Below are 19299 nucleotides of genomic sequence, written 5' to 3'. Positions count from 1 at the left end.
TCACAAAGAGTCAGGCACGACTGAGCGACTAACACTTACTTACTGTAATTTTAATTTACATTAGTTTTAAATATACACTTTCCTATTTACATTTCTTTCATGGCTTTATTTGTTCACATTTGTTAATTTTTATTGAAATGTTGTGTTTTTCTTATTTATTCATGATATTTATTCTTTGTATAGTAAGGGCAACCTTTGTCCATGCTGTGTGCTAAGTCACTTCTCTCATGTTAGACTCTTTGCAACCCTTATGGACTGCAGCCTGCCAGGATCCTCTGTCCATGGGATTCTCCAGGTAAGAATAGTGGAGTGGGCTGCCATTTTCTTCTCCAGGGGATCTTCCTGATCCACAGATCAAACCCGCATCTCTTACGTCTCCTGCATAGGCAGGCAGGTTCTTTACCACTAGTGTCACCAACTTTTGTCCATAATATGTAGCAAATATTTTCCTCTGAACTATCTCTTATTTTTTGTTTAGACATACAAGTGTTTCTAAATTTATACATAACCAAATATTATTAATCGTTTCCTCTGATCTTCCATTGCTTTTAGCTTTAGAAAGTCTTTTCTGAAGACCATTATTAAACTTCTGCCTATATTTCTTTTCTCATTATATTTTCCTCTTTAATATTTAACACCAATTCCTTCTGCAATTTATTAGAATTAAAGGTTGATGATATATCCCTACTCCTCCCTTTCCCCAGTAGCCAATTTTCCTAGTATCATTTATTGAATAATCAGTAACTTCTTCAGCAACTTGTGATGTTTATTATAAATGAAGTTACTGTATATAAAGGAGCCTATTTGGGGCTCTAATACTGTCCACTGATAATCTTTTATATATATGCTTCTTTTAAATTAGAGGATAATTACAATATTGTGATGGTTCTGCCATATATCAACATGTCTACTGATATCTTAAATCTTGTGGTGAAACCAAATTATTGTAAAGACTATCAGTTTAATATCTCATAAGGAATTTCTAACCTTCAAATTCCTACTCTTCTTTTTAAACTTCCATAACCATTCTTACCTATTCATTTTTGCAAATACTTTTTAGGATCACTCTGTCATTCAAAAAACTAGTAAATATTACACTAAGATTAAGATAAATTTATAAATTAATCTGGATAGACATGCAACCTCCAGAATATTCAGTATTTTTAATCAAGAAATGTTTTTATAATTACTTTAAAATCTTCCATATTTATTACTAACATTTGGTGGTTTTATTTTATTAGTTTATTTCTAAACATTTTATGTTACAGATATTGTGTGTGTGTACTCAGTTGCTTCAGTCGTGTCTGACTCTTTGTGACCATATGGACTGTAGCCTGCCAGGCTCCTCTGTCCATGAGATTCTCCAGGCAGGAAAGAATACTGGAATGGGTTGCCATGCCCTCCTCCAGGGGATCTTCCTGACCCAGGGATCGAACCTGCATCTCTTATGTCTCCTGCATTGGCAGGTAGGTTCTTTATCATTAGCACCAACTGAGAAGCCCATAGTTGTTACTACAGCCATTAATTTTGAGAATAACTTCCATATCCTTATCTGGGTATTGCTGTTATATAAGCTAGTGGCTACTTTATTGAATTTTATTTTTATTAATATTAAAATCTGGTGTTTTAATGAGTTATAGGTTATTCTACACTACAGTCTAACCTAAAATTATGTAAAGCTACATTCATCTCTACTCTCAAGTGATTAATAGGAGATGCACCACTGCTGATTTAGAAAGAATACTGCACTGTAACTGGTTGTCAAGATTCCCCTAAACAATGACTGTCCCAGTGACTGCAAGATGCTTTGGAAGGTGTCTGCCAGAGATAGACATAATGACACAACTTTTACCTTGAAGAATTCACGCGCTGACAAGCACACACATGCAGAAGGGGAGCCTTGAGAAGAACTGCACGAAAAGTATTCAAGAGTTAACAGGGATTAAAATCTCTGTAGGCATGGGGGCCAAAGGGCAGCACTGTGGGACGAGAGGGATTTGAAAGGAGCTCCACAAGCCCAGGGCTTCACGGGGAAGACGGTGGGCAGGAGAAGGGAAGCGGTCCCAAGGAGGGAATGAGCGAGGTCCCCGTGGCGCACAGGTAGGGGCAATGAGAACATGCAGGGTGTATCAGTAACGTCAGCAGTGCAGTCTGGACTGTTTAAAGTGCAAGGGACTCCTGCAAACTAAAGACAGGGCAAGTGTCTGAGAGGATACGTGTGAGGGCTCTGGGCGAAAGGGGATGAGTTTGTACTCGGCAGAAAAGCTCTGAGGAATCTAACCAAAGAATGACATGAACGGGGCTAAGTTTTAGGAAGGTTCCTCTATCAGTCTGGAGCACTTAGAGTAACGGAAAAACTTTCTTTAGAATTAAACATGTCAAATGTATAAAATAAGTAAATATGACAAAAATGAATGTCAAAAAATATTACAGTCATAGTAATATTATATGCTATGCAAGTTATTTATTTTCTAAGTAAGTACTTAAAATGTCAGAATGTAAAGCTTCAGTTCATAATCTTTAAATGTAATTAAAGTTTCCCTAAAGAGAATATATATTTGATATTTATGGATGACAGCAATAATATCTAAATGGCTATTTTAAGAACAGGTATCATAAATCTGAAACAACTCTGCCAATTGACTCTTAGCGAGACCTTTGTCCAAAGCATACATGAAAGTTTACCAAATCTTTCATTACCAAATCTCATCCTACAGAAAAAGGAAGTGTTATGATTTATACATAGTTCCTTTTTGAAAAGCTGTGTAGCTAAATAAAGCAAAGAAACTAATTTCAGCTAATCACAGTAAAACTGTTTTGCTAGCATGTCAAATAATTTAGCCAATATATCAAAATAAAATGTACACAGGCACACACAGTTTTTCAACTAAGTGTATTAAAGATAAACAGATTCTAAATTATTCTAATATGGCACTTCCTATAAGCCAAGATCCTACTCAGAATCTGCATCCAATCTTGGACAAACATAGTTAATGTACAATACTTGATCTCACAAAGAGATCCATTCAAACTTCTTTCCCTAGAAAGCCTTTACCCATGGACGCTTTGTAAAATCATTTATTATTTTCTGTCGGCACTGGATCTTCGCGGCCGTGCACTGGCTCTCTCTAGCTGTGGTGAGTGGGAGCAGTCTTTGTCGTGAGGTGGGGGCTCTCGAGTGTGGGGGCTGCCGCAGTCGCTGCCCACGGGCTCTGAGCACAGGCTCGGCAGGGGTGGCACATGGGCTCAGCTGCCCCACAGCATGTGGGGTCTTCCAGGACCAGGGAGCGAACCTGCGTCCCCTGCACTGGCAGGCAGATTCTTAACCACTGGTCCAGCAGGGAAGTCCTACCCACTGACTTTAAAAAAATATGTCTCCTTATCCTACTTCCCCAAAAGACATTAAATGTGAATCCAGAATAATCCTACTAGGAACTCTTGCCTATAATACCCTGGGATCTTGACTCAAGACTGTGTTCCTACTCCAAAGACTCAGGAATCTCAATCTAGGATGTCAGTGTTATCCTGCTGGTTAGGTTCTATGATCAGAAATACCTCAGTGTGGGCTTCAGGATGGTGAATGCTACGTGACTGCCATCCTCCCATGCTTTCAGAACTCCAGAAGCACCATGAAAGTACTGCGATTTACTTGGAGATGTAATTCACTTGCCTGGGTGGGTAAGGGTTACTTTAGAATATTACCATATACCAGATACGTCCTGAAAACAAAGTGCCCATCTGAAGGGAAGAAAAAAAAAAAAACAAAAAACCCTTAAAGAGTAAGAACTGGTTCTTCACCGAACACACATTTTTGAAGCTGATAGCAAGAGAACTCCGTGGACAGACGGTCACGTGAATGCGCGCTGAGCCGCAGACACGGTACAAAGCGCCGCTCCTCTGGCAGCACTGCCCACAGTCCCTCTACCTTCTCCACTTACAGCTGTTTGCACAACGGCTTTACAGGCCTTAACAAACTAAGAAACTTTATCATTTCTACACAGAATATCTTGACATAGATCAAAGGAAGAATATAAAGGTGATCTATGTATGGATGACCTCAAATATTATCCATAATTTTGTGAAACGACATTAGTTTCGGCAAATCACACCTTTCTGTAGAGGTGTGTTTCCTAGTTTATATAAAAGCAATGTTGTTTACTGACAAAGTTATAGTATAAATTTCAATTAAAACATATATCTAGAAATATTATACAGAAAAAATCACGAATCCCCATAATAATTTTTAAGGAATGGTCAAAAGAAGTTTAAGTGACTACAGTTCGACCTTTTCATCTACTTATTATTGATAAATTATATTTTATAATATATATCCTCAAAATACTATCAGTATTTCAGAAACAAAAAGGAGGGAGAAAGTTAACAAATGGCAACCAGCTTTCACTTCCAGAAACATGAAATTTTAAAAACTGCCTTAAGGAAAAACAGTTAACTACCATTATCTTCCCTCCTCAAAATACTTCTTTTCTTGTTTCCAATCTCAGTTGCCCTATCTAGACAAACAGCACTCTTCTCTTATCCCCACATCCAATCATCTACTCTTTTGTACAGAGTCTACCTTCTACGTCTATAAGAAATCTCCCCGTCATCTGTTCCTATTCCCATTCAGTCTCCTCCTCTCTAGTCCTGATACGTTAGATCTACCCACCACTCACAACCTATGTGAAATTTTGCAGAAATCTTTAAAAAAAATGGCAAATCCAATCCCACTTAAACTTTTTCCTACTGCCATCAGAATGAGGTTCAGATTCATCAACATGCAAAGAACAAAATGACTGTGTGGTCATGAAAGTCATTCTGTACTATACTTAATGGCCAAAATGTTCATTACATGCAGTAAAAAGTCTCAGAAATCATTCACAACAGTCACTCACAATGTTATATAAAGAAAGCACATGCACTAATAAATGAAAAGACTAGAAAACACTAAGATGTTGAATGTTTTCCTCCTTGTACTTAATATACTTCTCAAACTTTTTATAATGAATACTTATTCATAGGCAGAAAAAACACTTGTAAAATAAGTTTTAATAAGACTCTCTGCCTCTAAAGACATTTTAATCTAGGTAGGGGTAATAAGACATGCTCTATTTGTTACTATGATACAATAGGCTAGATACACAGGTTTGTAAACTCTAACCCCATGTATGACACATGAAAACCACAGAAGCTGGTGCGATGACTGAAGAGGCACAGAGGGAACAGTTTTAAGGAAGGAACAGCCAGCGACACTCAGCGGTTCTGAGAGGTCTACGGATGAGGTGGCACAGCATTGCTCAAAGTGGTCACTGTATCTCAACCTTCAGACTTAGAGACTCCAAGCGCCTTCAAAACAGGCTGTGCTCTGCCATCTATTCCATCTGAACCGGACCAATGGCAATGAATCAGTATACTTTAATAGAAAGAAGAACTAATCATAAGTTAAGCTGGCACAGTGTGTATTATGACTCATAACTGGTATATGAATGAATATCTATAACACAGAATAAGAATTTAAAAAGATGAAAAAAGTTTTTATAAACCATACCATCACCAAATGTTACATACAAAGTAATGCTAGTTACTCAGAACATTTGTCTTTTTAAGAGTAAACTCTGAACCCTGCCTAACCTCTCTAATTTTACAAATAATGATAATTGGAGGCCAGATCATTAAATGACTTCACCAAGGTCACACAGGAGCTGTGACAGAACTAAACGTCCCCAAACAGTCCATGAGACCAAGATTTTACCATTTTTCTGGTCTCATAGTCACTAGCCAATAAAATATTTTTATTTAACTGCAGTAAATTTCAGTTCAATTGTGAATTAAATTATTAGAAGCAATTTATCTTTTTCTTTATTACTCAAGGCAAATTCTAGGAAAATACAATACAGTTTAGTTATATTTGCTTCAATTTTGTCTTTAATCTTATTTTGCCATTATTATTTTAGTCAGTACAGCAGTTTAACAGCTCCCTGCCCCTCCCCCTAAACAAGCAAAAACACCCTCTGTTGCTGCTTCTAACCTACTCAGGGTTAATAAAAATAGCCAAAGTAACTAACAGTTTGGTAACATAAAATTCTTTAAAATGGTTCTACTGAGAAGTGAGTCAGGCTGATGGGTCAGGCCTTCCACTTTTAAATTTATTCATCTTTTTCCCCCTTTTATTTATTTTTTCATTTTACCCACAATACCTATATATATATATTTTAAAGGCTCTTGTTAAATACAAAGGTAAAAAGATATATATACGGGAGCTTATGGGCCTCTTACTACAGTTTCAGGGGCTTGGACTTGGTGCTTATTTTACTACAGTGACTGTTATAGCTCTAATGCAAACCAGTAAAGTCCCAGGCTAGGAAACATTTTAGGCTTTGCAGGCCATAGGGTTTTTGTCACAACTACTCAACCTTGATGTTTTAGCTTAAAAAGAGCTACAAATGGTACATCCACAAATAAGCATGGCTGTATTCCAATAACATTATTTACAGATGCTGAAATTTGAATTTCATGTAATTCCCACACACAAAAAAAACATTATCCTTTTGATATTTTTTTCCAGTCATCTCCCTAGCATGATGCCTGATTCAACTGTGGAGAACCTGGCCTGGTGCCTGACACATGGGTGGTCCCAGGGCTACTGCTCTGCAATTAGAACCAGGAGGTCTCTGGGAAACCGGGAAGTTCTCCGCTGATCTTCTCAGATCAACAGCAGAACCTCGGGTAAGTTCATGGCTCTACCATTTACCAACTGTATGTTCCTAGGCTAGTTATTTCACCACTCTGCCTCAATTGCCTTAGCTTAATATGAGAATTAGGGTTCAAATGAACATTAAGTAAGTAATGTGTACATGTTAGAAGAACAGTGCCCAGCAGTTACTAAGTACAACATAAAAAAATGGTTACATTAAAAAGAAAAAAAATAGTCTCCAAGTTTCATTATGTCCTATTTTGGAATGCAGAGGATGGAGAGAAGGAAATAGTAAGTAATGAGCAAGCTATACATTTTATCACAGCTATGTGGTAGGTAATGATAAACACATTTCACAACAGAAAGCATGGCTCAAAGAATAGCTCAAGATGTCAGAGTAAATGTTAGAACTAAGTCTGACTTCAAGTGTGTGATATTTTGTCCTCTATGTAACTGCCTATAAGTCACTGATAACTCCTCAAAGGACTGTTGTGATGATTAAGGGATAGTATACATGTAAATTTTCTCTCCATACTGTAAAGTGGTATACAACATATGATCAAGAGATCTTACATGCTATGTTTTATGCTTTTATTTGAGGTTTCAAAGATTCAACCATGAAAACATTTCTCATGTGGAATTAAGTTTTTCTATGACCAAAGTGAAAAGAGAGAATAATTTTTAGGCTCTCCTGTGGAACAGCTGTAACAACATCAAACCCCTTTGGAAGCTGCAAGCACCAATATGAATACTGTTACTCATAAGAACCAATTATTATGTGATACATTTGGATTAACAGAGGCTTCTCTCCAAGCTTAGTCAGTGAAGAATCTGCCTGCAATACAAGAGACCCAGGTTCAATTCCTGGGTCAGGAAGATTACCTGGAGAAGGAAATGGCAACCCACTCCAGTATTCCTGCCTCAAGAATCCCATGGATAGAGGAGCCTGGCAGGCTACAGTTCATGGGGTTGCAAGAGTCGGACAAGACTTAGCAACTAAACCACCACCAAACCATCATATTTGGATTAAAGTTGTTATTTCACAGGTGGTAGCTTTAAACCATTGAAGTCCAGATATCTCCATGGGAGTATCTTACAAGAGACCTTACAAGAATGCGTTAATGCTTTCTAAATACAGTTATTTTTATGAATGCTTACAATTTTCAACTTTATCAACAAAAAGGAAATCCTGGAGTTTTGAGGCTACAAACAAGATCTGCTATGTTTAAGTCAGAAATGATCATGTTTACCTCTTAGAATGTTGAGGATGAAATATGTTAACATATTAAGGGGTACTTACTAATTGTGGAATGGTAAGAGAGAGGCTAGAGGTGAGCTGAGGGTTGGGAAAATGCCCTGAGGGGAAAAGAAAACCCACTTGAGGGTTTCCCTTACAGGGAGTACCAAGATTAGATGTGCATTCTAGAAAGATCATTTTGGAGGGAGAAAAAACTGAAAATCCTTTCCTGTGAGGCAAGGAGACTAGATAGGAGGCTGAAACGCTGCCAGGGTAGTGGCAGTGGACTGGACTGAAGGGTCTGGGAGGCCGGATCCAGAAGTCAAGGGCCAGAGTCCAAGACTACTGCCGAACACTCAAGTTCTCGCTCCTTCCTGGCACACACTTTGCCCCTGTGAAGTCAGCTGTGGCCATGTCACTTGTTCAGGCTAGTAAAAAGTGAGACTACTTACAGGTGAAAGCATTAACAATCAGTAGAATTGACTATGTCACATGAACCAAGTGAAAGATGGTGGCTCTGTAAACCTGGATCCCGAAGTAAAAAGAACATAAAGCAGACTCCCGACTCCTTCCCTGACAGAGCTGAACCTGTGTCTGCGTCAAGTGAGGAAACACACCTCTGCTTTTTTTTTCTAATACCTAAGGAACATATATTTATGAGAAATCATGAGGAAAAATATGGCATATATGCAATATAGAGTCTACTTATTTAAGTAAAACATTTTTAAAAGGATATATAAGTGCTAGGAGCATATATTATAGTCCCCCAAATCATAAAAGTGGAATTCAAAATACAAATTATATCTCCCTTCACTATAAATAATAATACAAGCTGCAGTTTCTACAAATCTTTGCTGTTCAACCCAATGAGGTTTGGGGGTTGTTGTTGTAGCACAATTTAGCCTATCCTGAGTGAAGCAATAAGAAACAGTCATTCTAGATATGTGTCCAGATAAGAACAGTACTTAGAAACACACAGAGACAACAGATCTAGAAATCTGTTTTAATGTACAATAATACCTACAGACGCAAGACTACATCAAAAACGTTGGTAGGTGGGGCCTTTATTTCCCACAGGGAAAATGAGTACATTTTTAAAAGTAGAAATAATTCTAAAATGTACCTGGGAAATTGTATTTCTTATGATCTAAGTATTCATACTATAAAGTGTTATGTACTTAGTTTCCACTGCAAAAGTGAAGTGTCAATTTGTTCATCCCTTTTTAAGCACACATGGGAGAAGGAAAGAAAGAAAGTTAAGAACAGATAGCAAGCAAGGGAGAGCCTTTTTCCTTCTATATATTCATCTTGTACAATCAGCTCCTGCCTCTAAAATATAAAAACTAGCTCCACCATAATAATAATTGCTATTAATTTTTGAGAAGCGAGTATGTGCCAGGCAAATGCTCACTGTCTTCACTGCATTAGCTTATTTGAGCCTCATAACTCAGCATAGACTAATCAACAACTATTTCCAAAGCCTGTGCCTCTCATGACCACTACCTTTCCTCTTTGAAGTAGGCCCAAATCATGAGCATTGATTAAAGCTCAATCAATCATGGACACTGAAGATGAGTTTTAACAGGAATGGAGAGGAGGAAAGATAATTTTAAAAAATAGGTAGGGAAGAAGAAAAAGAAATATGCCTGGAAAGGGGGCAGCTTTGGGTAGCCAGAAGGGTATGAGGGCAGAGAGGATAAAATCAGAAAGAAGTTCTAGAAGGCAGGAGGGAAAGCCAAGCTAAAACAAAAATCAGCATTAACTAAGCTTTCTTTTCACTCACAACCCTGGGTGAATTCAGTAAACAGTTTCAGTTGCAGGAGCTATTATGTAGATAGTTAAGAGAAATGAACAAGATGTAATAGACTATATCCAATGGCTCCACAAGCCACACTGCTTAAGGCCAAGAGTGAGAGTTTGGCACAGTACCATGAACTTTTTCAGATCATCTGGGGTTTATAACTCAGCTCCACCACTCGGTCCTTCGAGAGCCTTCACGGATCACACTCTTGTCAAGGCAAAGGGGCCTGTGTAACTCAACGAAGCCGTGAGCCGTGCTGTGCAGGGCCGCCCAAGCTGGACGGGTTGGAGTGAAGAGCTCTGACAAAACGTGGCCCACCGAAGGAGGAAACAGCAAACCACTCCAGTATTTTCGCTGCAGGAACCCCTTAAACAGTATGAAAACGCAAAAAGATAGGGTAACGGAAGATAGGTGCCCGAGGCCGGAAAGCGAAGAAAGAAAGTGAAGTCAGTCAGCTGTGCGCAGCTCTTTGCGACCCCATCCACTGCAGCCTGCCAGCCCCATCCACCCATGGGACCTTCCAGGCAAGAGTAGCGGAGTGGGTTGCCATGGAAGGGGTCCAGTAAGCTACTGGGAAGAGACGAGGGCAATTACTCCTAACTCCAGAAAGAATAAAGCGTTGAAGTGGAAACGATGCTCAGCTGTGGGTGTGTCTGGTGGTGAAAGTAAAGACCAATGCTGTAAAGAACAGCATTACATAGGAATCTGGATTGTGGTGTTGGAGAAGACTGCTGAGAGTCCTCTGGACTGCAAGGAGATCAAACTGTCAGTCTTAAGGGAAATCAACCTTGAACATCCACTGGCAGGACTCATGCTGAAGCTGAAACTTCCATACTTTGGCCACCTGATGTGAAAAGCCAACTCACTGGAAAAGACCTTGATGCTGGGAAAGATCGAAGGCAAAAGGAGAACGGGATGGGAGAAGATGATATGGTTAGAGAGCATCACTGACTCAAGGGACAGGAATGTGAGCAAACTCCAGGAGACAGAGAAGGACAGAGGAGCCTGGTGCGCTGCAGTCCATGGAGTCACAAAGAGTCGGACATGACTTAGCTACTGAACCACCACCACCACCACCACTTGGTAGCTGGGTGATCATGAACAAGCTTCTGGATGCCTCCATGTCTTCCTCAGTTAAACTATGCTAATAATACCTATTTCAAGATGTCAGTTTTCTTTTTCCTTCCTTCCTCTTGACCCTACAAGGCCAAACTGAGAGCTGCCTCTTGTCAAGTTCGTTTTCAATTAATTACCTTAAATTATTTCCAAGTACAAAGTATAAATTACATGTTTAATATATTTGATTATTTTTAAAAACTTATTTAATTAACAAATTATAATGAGCCCACATTATATACCCAGGACAAAATATAAAGTGAAGAAATGGAGTCAAGGGTTAAGACTCTATCTGCAAACCATTATTTAGTACCTAGGTGATCCTGGATAACAACAACAGTAATGATCCATGAAATTAAAAGACACTTACTCCTTCGAAGGAAAGTTATGACCAACCTAGACAGCATATTAAAAAGCAGAGACATTACTTTGTCAACAAAGGTCTGTCTAGTCAAGGCTATGGTTTTTCCAGTAGTCATGTATGGATGTTGATAGTGGGACTATAAAGAAAGCTGAGCACCGAAAAATTGATGCTTTTGAACTGTGGTGTTGGAGAAGACTCTTGAGAGTCCCTTGGACTTCAAGGAGATTCCACCAGTTCATCCTAAAGGAGATCAGTCCTGGGTGTTCATTGGAAGGACTGATGTTGAAGCTGAAACTCCAATACTTTGGCCACCTGATGCGAAGAGCTGACTCATTTGAAAAGACCCTGATGCTGGGAAAGACTGAGGGCAGGAGAAGGGGATGACAGAGGATGAGATGGTTGGATGGCATCACCAACTCAATGGACATGAGTTTGGGTGGACTCCGGGAGTTGGTGATGGATACGGAAGCCTGGCGTGCTGCGATTTATGGGGTCGTAAAGAGTTGGACACGACTGAGCGACTGAACTGAACTGAACTGAATGATGTCAAAAGCCAGAGTGTTGTTATTCTAGGCTTAGTAGTATTTATTTATGCAATCGTCTCAATAATCCTATGAAGTAGGTAACATTACTTTCCCATTTTGCATATTAAGAAAGTGAACCATAAAGAGGATAAGCAACTTGACCAAGGGTCAACAGATTCAGATGCTATGGCGAATTCTATGACAGCAGAATTTCAGATCATCAGCCCTGTGTTCTGGACTATTAGATAATAATCTATAATATATGTATAATCACTTTCCATAGAGCTAGTTTAAAGATTAGAAATAATATGTGGAAGCAGTCCAGGACAGTAGGCACACAGTTGGTAGACAAGAAAATGCACAAGGAAATAAGCTATACTGGAGAGGATGCAAACTAAGAGAAATTCAGGTTCCTTAGTTCCAACCCTCTTTCAAAGTTTAAGGATATTTGAGCCAAGGCTGGGTCAAAATTCAAGCTTATAGGAAGCTGTGAAAAGGTAAGAATTTAAGGAACAGAACATACTAAACCACCTGTAAACATCAAACTTTCTGTTGATAAGGAGAAAACTCCTTATCTATTTCCACGTCGCCACAAGCCTCACTCTAGTCATTGCTGCAGTTGGCTAGAATCAACATGAGATTTGCAAAAGGCATTTAAAAAGAAAAGGGTAGGTTGGTTAGAAATATTCTTAACATAAAACAAAATGAGAAAGTTTCTAGAGATAACAATTTCTGAAACAAATTTGTCAGGTTCACTAATATATATAGATTCCTGTGGATTTGAGTGCTAAAACTCTTTCTTCACACAGGTTTTTTTTAGGTCTAGTGGAAGGGTTGAGTTTCTGGGCATCTATATGAAAATTCTTTGAACTTCAGAATCACTGAATTTGAAGAACACAGTAAGTAGTTTAACCCCTTCACCTTAAAAAAGAGGAAAGCAAGGGCACACAGCCAGTGGTAAAGAACCTGCCCGCCAATGCAGGAGACATAAGAGACACAGGTTCGATCCCTGGGTCAGGAAGATACCCTGGAGAAGGGAATGGCGACCCACTCTAGCATTTTTGCCTGGAGAATCCCATGGACAGAGGAACCTGGTAGGTTACAGTCCACTGACACGACAGAAGTGACTTAGCATACAGCATGCGCTGAAGACACTAAGTCTGTAAATACTGGATCCCTTTTTTCCCCATGGGATGGTCCTCAGTAGCAGAGTTCCATTTTTCAATCATTTACTAGCAGTGTTTCCATTACTCAATCATTTACAAAGCGATGTACGTTAGTTAGAAACACCTTAACTGAGTAAGCAAAGCATACGAATACAAGACCAAAAAAAGAGTGTACAAGGTGTATAAAAAAAAGTATATTCTCAATTGGGAAAAAGATTACCTGTCCAATTTTGTTTTACCCACTACCAAGTTATTTTAAAATGAAGTTCCTCCAAAGAAAGGTAAAAAGGAGGCTTCCCCCCTTATTACACTGTATTAAAAAAGCAAATTACTTGATGAAAAAAAAATCCTATTAAAAATTTTAGGAAACTCCAAAATAGAGTCTACTTTCTCCTCTATTTACCCAAACTCTTCCTTTAGCTCCACACTGTTAAAAACTTGAGCTAAAATACTGGATGCATTTTGGCAGGTTAGAGGGAAAGCCAGCCTTTATTTACTCCCTGACTGGTGCGACAGCTGCTACAGAATAAGATGACAAATGTTTAAAATAGATTCTACTCCTATCTTCTCATAGTTAAGAGGGCTCATTTTTAACCAAACTCATATGCCAAAAAAGGAGTAGTTCTTTCTCTACCAAATCTCCTACTGAGGGGGCCCGACACAGATTGGCTTTATCTGTTTGAAATTTCTCAGGGTACGTCAGAAAGTAATTTCCACTTCTGCTGTTAATGTCACTCCTCTGCCCGCATTTCACAGGACGGAGCGCCCTCCCAGGGCCGCCCCAAGATCGCTCAAAAAAAAAAAAAAAAAAACAAAAAAAACACCAAAATCTCGGGAGAGAGAACGGCCCGGCGGCACGCCACTTACCGAGAACACTGCGTTCTGCAGCCCGAAAGGTATGGGGGTGAGCCTGGCCAGCGCCACCACTTTGAGGCCGCTGCCCCCCTCCACGACGCGGATGACTGCGCTGAGCTTCTCGCTGCTCTGGATCCTGGCGGCCACCCAGGCGGTGAGCAGCCGTTTGCAGACCACGTGGGCGATGAAGGTGCCAATGAGGACGCCCACCACCATCAGCCCCATGCCCAGCACGAAGCCGTACAGGTAGCCGGCCGCCACGTTGAGCACGATGTAGCCCCAGCCGCAGGGGAACGAGACCACGATGAAGCCCACGACGAAGAGCAGGACCCCCAGCAGCGAGTCGAGGCTCTCGGCCCAGAGCAGGAGGTGCTGCAGGTAGCGGCGGACCAGGGCCAGGGAAGCGAAGCACACGGCCGCCAGCACGCAGACCAGCACCAGGCTCCGGCACCAACAGGTGCTGCCGAGGCAGCAGCAGCGCCAGCTTCTCACCTCGGCCACGTCGACCACCACGGCGCCGCCCCCCGGGCCGCCCGCTAACGCCCCGCCCGGCCCCGGCAGATCTGAGGCGTCGAGCGGAGCGTGGCGCTCCAGACAGGCGCTGAGCAGGACTCCCGGCGCCGCTGCCGCCGCCGCGGCGCTCGCCCCGCCCCCGCGCGGGGGCAGGCGCTCAGCCGTGCCGTCCCCGCCTGCCGCCCGCGGCAGGGCCCAGCCGGCCGGCGGCGGCGGCTCGGCGTGGCCCGGGAGGGCGGCGGTGTACTGCAGAAGCCGGGGCAGAGACTGGAGCAGGCTGCCGCCGGCGCTCCACATGCCTCGGCCCAGCGCCTGGCCCTCCTCAACCGGCCTGCGCTTCCGCCGCCGCAGCGGCCACGCTCGTCAAGCCGCGGGCCTTCATGGCGCCCCGCGCGCGTGGCCTGACTCGCCGCGTTCTCTCGAGGGGCAGGAGAGGGCCTCAGGGGAAAAAGCCTGAGGACTCGTTGACGGAAGGATGACGCCGTGAAGCGGGACAAAACTCCCGACGCCACACAGGCGGAGCCCTCCTCTCCCGGGGCCGAGGGGGCGGGGCGTCGGGAGCGCGGGGCGGGGCGTCAGCGCGCGGGGGCGGGACCTGACGCGAGCTATAGTTGGCCCCGCCCCCGTGACGGACAGCACTCCGCCCCCGCCAGGGTAATGAGGAGGCTGGGTAGCGGCGGCGTCCGGAGGGCTGAGTCGCTGAGGGGGCCGCTGGGAGGAGAGAAACAGTAGAGACTATGGGGGCGCCAGAGAAGGAGAGGGGCTTCAGTGAGGTGGAGAGTTGGGTGACGCGCGAGGAACCCTTCAGTGCCCTTCCCGGCCTTCCTAGGAGGCGCATGCGTGCCTGCCTGTCAGGGCGCGCTCTCTCCCTTGGGCCCGGTCCCAGTCAGCCAGCCGCTTGGATTCTTGCCCAATACCTGTTGGCTGTTTCTGCAGTAACCTCTGATCGTTTATATACACAGCTATTGTGATATTGGAGGAAAAAGAGTTCTTCATCTGCTTTAAGGAGGATTTGCTCATTTTTACCTCCCTAGGTAGTGAAATCTCCGTGCGGGTTTCAGGTCGTCGTTAGGTACTTAAGGAATTAGGTATAAAAGCCCAACCTCGACAGAATGCCACTTCTGACCCCAGAAGTCTTTTATTAACCGCCAGACACCTGGGCTATAGACTTCTCGAAAAGATACACCGAAGAACATTCTTAAGGATTAACCGTACCGGATGACTCCTCCTCATGCTGCTTTCCTTTCTTCTTTTTGCCTAGACTCTAAGGTTAGTGTTCCTCAGGTGCTCTTTCCTTCTCCCTATTTAAGAGCTCGCCGAGCCCTCTCATCTGAGCTCATAGATTTGATCCCACTTGGGGGTTATACGCTGATAACCCCCAAGTCTATCTCTTCCTGTCCCTCCCTTGTACTCCAGCCTGTGGACACACCCAGATGGAATTTCTGTAGGTACCTCAAACTCAGCATAGCTCTGGTGCAAAAAGGACTTAGTAACTGGTCACGTCATTAACCCTTGAATCGCAGTATTTGTTTTTACAAACTGCAGAATGAAGATGATAGTACAATTTTACCTCATAAAACTGTTGTGAGGGTTAAATAAAATAATGAAGATACTTGGCACTATGCTTGGAATCAGTATTCAGCCATGAGAAGGTATCTCATAGTTTAGAAGTGTTGTTCCCCATAGATTTTCTCTTTCTTTTGAGTTTCTTGTCTCAGTGGATGATCTTCCACCCAATTACCAGCCAAATAGCCACCAGGACACTTTGAGATCCTACTGATTAGATACCTGCTTTCTCTTTCATGTCATTCCTCTCAAGCCATGTGGGTTTGGCTAGAGTCAGATCTAAGTTTTTCAAAGGTATCAGGCACAAGCTGCTTCACCTTTTTTAATTCCTGTAGTTCACGTGGAGGAGCAGATCCCTTGTTTAGCTAAAGTTTTACTTCTTCTCTAGAAACTTCCAACACTAACTTCCCATCACCCAGTCACACCCAGTTTGTTGTTTCGTTCCCATTCTCACTCTTCTTTCTACTTAGTTATTATCGTATTTGTCCATTATGTTGATATTTTTTGTTTGCATCACTGTTTCCCTCTAGACTGAATTTCTTTAACGTGGGCCCACTACTTATTTAATCTTAATAAGGAAAGAAACAGTAAGCACTCTTTATAAGTTTTTCTGAATGAATAAGTTACAGTTTACAGGGGAGGATAAGAAAGCCAGACAGGAGGCTAACAGAATTGTTTGGGCAAGAATCCATTAAGGACTAAAGTAAGGTAATGGTCATGGAGATAGTAGGATGGGGATAAATTAGAAGCTATAGGCTTGGCCACCGATTGGGTGTTAGGAGAGAGAAAGAGTCAAAGCTGATACCTGGGTTTTCTATTTGAGGTAGTGGATAGATAATGGAGCCAATGACCAAGAGAAAATGTACAGAAAGTTTGTGAGAAAGGTGAAACTGGAAATGTCTATGATATCATCCAGTTGTGGCATATTGGTAGTTGGTTGACAATGTGGATAAAGAGAAAATGGGGCATCTCTCCTAGAAATTTTGACATTGGTATATAGGCAGCAGTTAAGCCATGGTTTGGATGAGTGAATGGTGGTGGATGTGCCAAATATCTTCTGTTGTCTTTCAGGTTCATGGTAAAATTGCATTTCCCAGCCTCCTTGCGGTTGGGATGAGATACATGACTCATTCTGGCCTTGAATTATGAACACAGCATTTAATTGTTTATGCAAGACCTTCCAGAACTCTTTTCCTCTTTGCCATGGCAATCAACAATGCTCCAGAGTATTTGCTCTACTAATCTTGGTCTTGGAAGGATAATGCAGAATAGTGTTGCATCTACCTTGTGATGGGCTATTTAAAGTGAGTGAGAAGGCAACTTTGGTTGTTTTAAGTAACTGAAATTTGAGGGGTTTTGTTGTTTGTCTCAGAGTAAATCTTTGTCACTTCTTAGTGAATGAGAAGAAGAGTAACACCTTGGGGACACTACTATACTCATTAAATTATTTTGCATGCAAGAAAGAGAGATCAAAAAGCCACTTTAATTAAAAGGGTTGGAAGCAGGAGTATTTATATACATATATGAGCAGCTATTAGGAACTGAGGCACCTCTAAAGAAAAGTTGTTTTCTTCCCATTGTATCTGTTTTTCTCTGCCTCTTTGATCAGTTCTCACAGTACTGAGTGCTAATTAACCCTCTTCTTATCCTATAATCTGCATTTCAGAGGAGCACAATTCAGTTGCAAGAGCTCATAGCTCTAAGCCATGTCATAGGCTGCCAACAAGCCTGTGGTTGAGCCGGTCTTGTATCAAGTGCCCATCGTGATCCAGACAGTGCCACCACTTTGGAAATACCACTTCTGAAGATGGGAACTCTGGTCAGGGCAGTGTAAACTATAATGGGACATTTCCATTCTTGTCCCACTAAAATTTATTTTTCAAAAAACTGTGAAAATTGTGAAATTATGAAAGTTATATTTTACAAATGGAAATTAGATATGTCTTAACCTGCAAACACCCTAACTTCCCACCCTCTGCCTAAAACCTTTCTGTTGCTTTAGCAAAAACACCCAACTCCTTGCCTGGCCTACAAAGACCATTATGATCTAGCCTTTGCCTACATTCCTACTTCCTCTCCTATGACTCTTCCTTCAGTCACAATGGCCTCCTATCTCTTGAATAAACCAAACTGGTTTCAACTTCAGAAGCTTACAGTCTTTCTCGGCTGATCTCTTGTTTCAGTACTCTTCCCCTTCCTCTTAAAAAGCTTTCTTGTTATTCCTTTCTTCTTATTCCCTTTAAGGTCTTCTGCCATTGCCTCATATATGTTAGAGTTATAATACTCCTTTCCTTCATTGCATCTACCATTTGAAATAGTCTTGGGTGGATATTGTGTTACCATCTGCCTTCCCAAAGAGAATGAAAATACCATGAAAATGAGCATCTTTTCCTGTCTTATGATCCCCTGTATCTGGTGAATAGTTCCTGGCATGTAAAATACTGTTTAAGTAAATGAAGGAGATAGTAGGTACTGTGCTTGTCTGCTGGTTATTTTTCACTGATCCTCCATCTGGATTCATTCTCTACTCTTTCCTGCCTTGATGTGCATCTCGGGAGGTTGACTTCTGGAGTTTGCCATCACTCAATCTTCATTTGCTCTGGGTTTCCAGTTAGGTTTGACCAATGAGAGGCACCAGGAGACTGGAAGATAGTAGAGTGAGAGGTGGTCAAGGTATTTATCTCTGCCCAACCCAGCTTCACTATGTTTTGTTAGTAACTGAATTCTTCCATGCCCAAAGTTCTTGTTGAGTGGCCGTTAAGTTTCTAGCTTTTTACTGACTCTGGTAATGGTTTCCTGATGCTTCATCATCCCTTGTAATACTCCTTTGATTAGACACTTTATTATGGCGGACATCAGTGTTCTCCGCTGTTCTCCACTGTTAGATCAGTGGAGAACTAACTCCAGGAAGAGTGAAGAGACAGGGCCAAAGCAAAAACAACACCCAGTTGTGGATGTGACTGGTGATGGAAGTAAGGTCCGATGCTGTAAAGAGCAATATTGCATAGGAATCTGCAATACTGATTCATAAGTCCATGAATGAAGGCAAATTGCAAGTGGTCAAATGAGATGGCAAGAGTGAACATTGACATTTTAGGAATCAGCAAACTAAAATGGACTGGAATGAGTGAATTTAACTCAGATGACCATTATATCTACTACTGTGGGCAAGAATTCCATAGAAGAAATGGAGTAGCCATCATAGTCAACAAAAGAATCCAAAATGCAGTATGTGGATGCAATCTCAAAAACGACAGAATGATCTCTGTTCATTTCCAAGGCAAACCATTTAACATCACAGTAATTCAAGTCTATGCCCTGACCAGTAATGCTGAAGAGGCTGAAGTTGAATGGTACTATGAAGACCTACAAGACCTTCTAGAACTAACACTCAAAAAAGATGTCCTTTTCATTAGAGGGGACTGGAATGCAAAAGTAGGAAGTCAAGAAACACCTGGACTAACAA

General features: G+C 41.7%; 1 protein-coding gene across 1 annotated transcript in view; it reads right to left on the bottom strand.

The window, feature by feature from the left end:
- The window catches only part of TMEM64 (transmembrane protein 64), a 30876-nt gene extending 16040 nt beyond the window's left edge, over nt 1-14836 (bottom strand). The window contains exon 1 of the mRNA XM_020870024.2: nt 13767-14836. Coding sequence (XP_020725683.2) covers nt 13767-14564 — 798 coding nt within the window. The 5' untranslated portion in view covers nt 14565-14836. The remainder of the gene's footprint in view (nt 1-13766) is intronic.
- Nucleotides 14837-19299: the final 4463 nt, after the last annotated feature.

The sequence above is a fragment of the Odocoileus virginianus genome, chromosome 15 (genome assembly GCF_023699985.2).
Source record: "Odocoileus virginianus isolate 20LAN1187 ecotype Illinois chromosome 15, Ovbor_1.2, whole genome shotgun sequence".
Taxonomy (NCBI): Eukaryota; Metazoa; Chordata; class Mammalia; order Artiodactyla; family Cervidae; genus Odocoileus; species Odocoileus virginianus.
The sequence above is the reverse complement of the archived record's forward strand: the minus strand, read 5'-3'. Positions and strand labels throughout refer to the sequence as shown.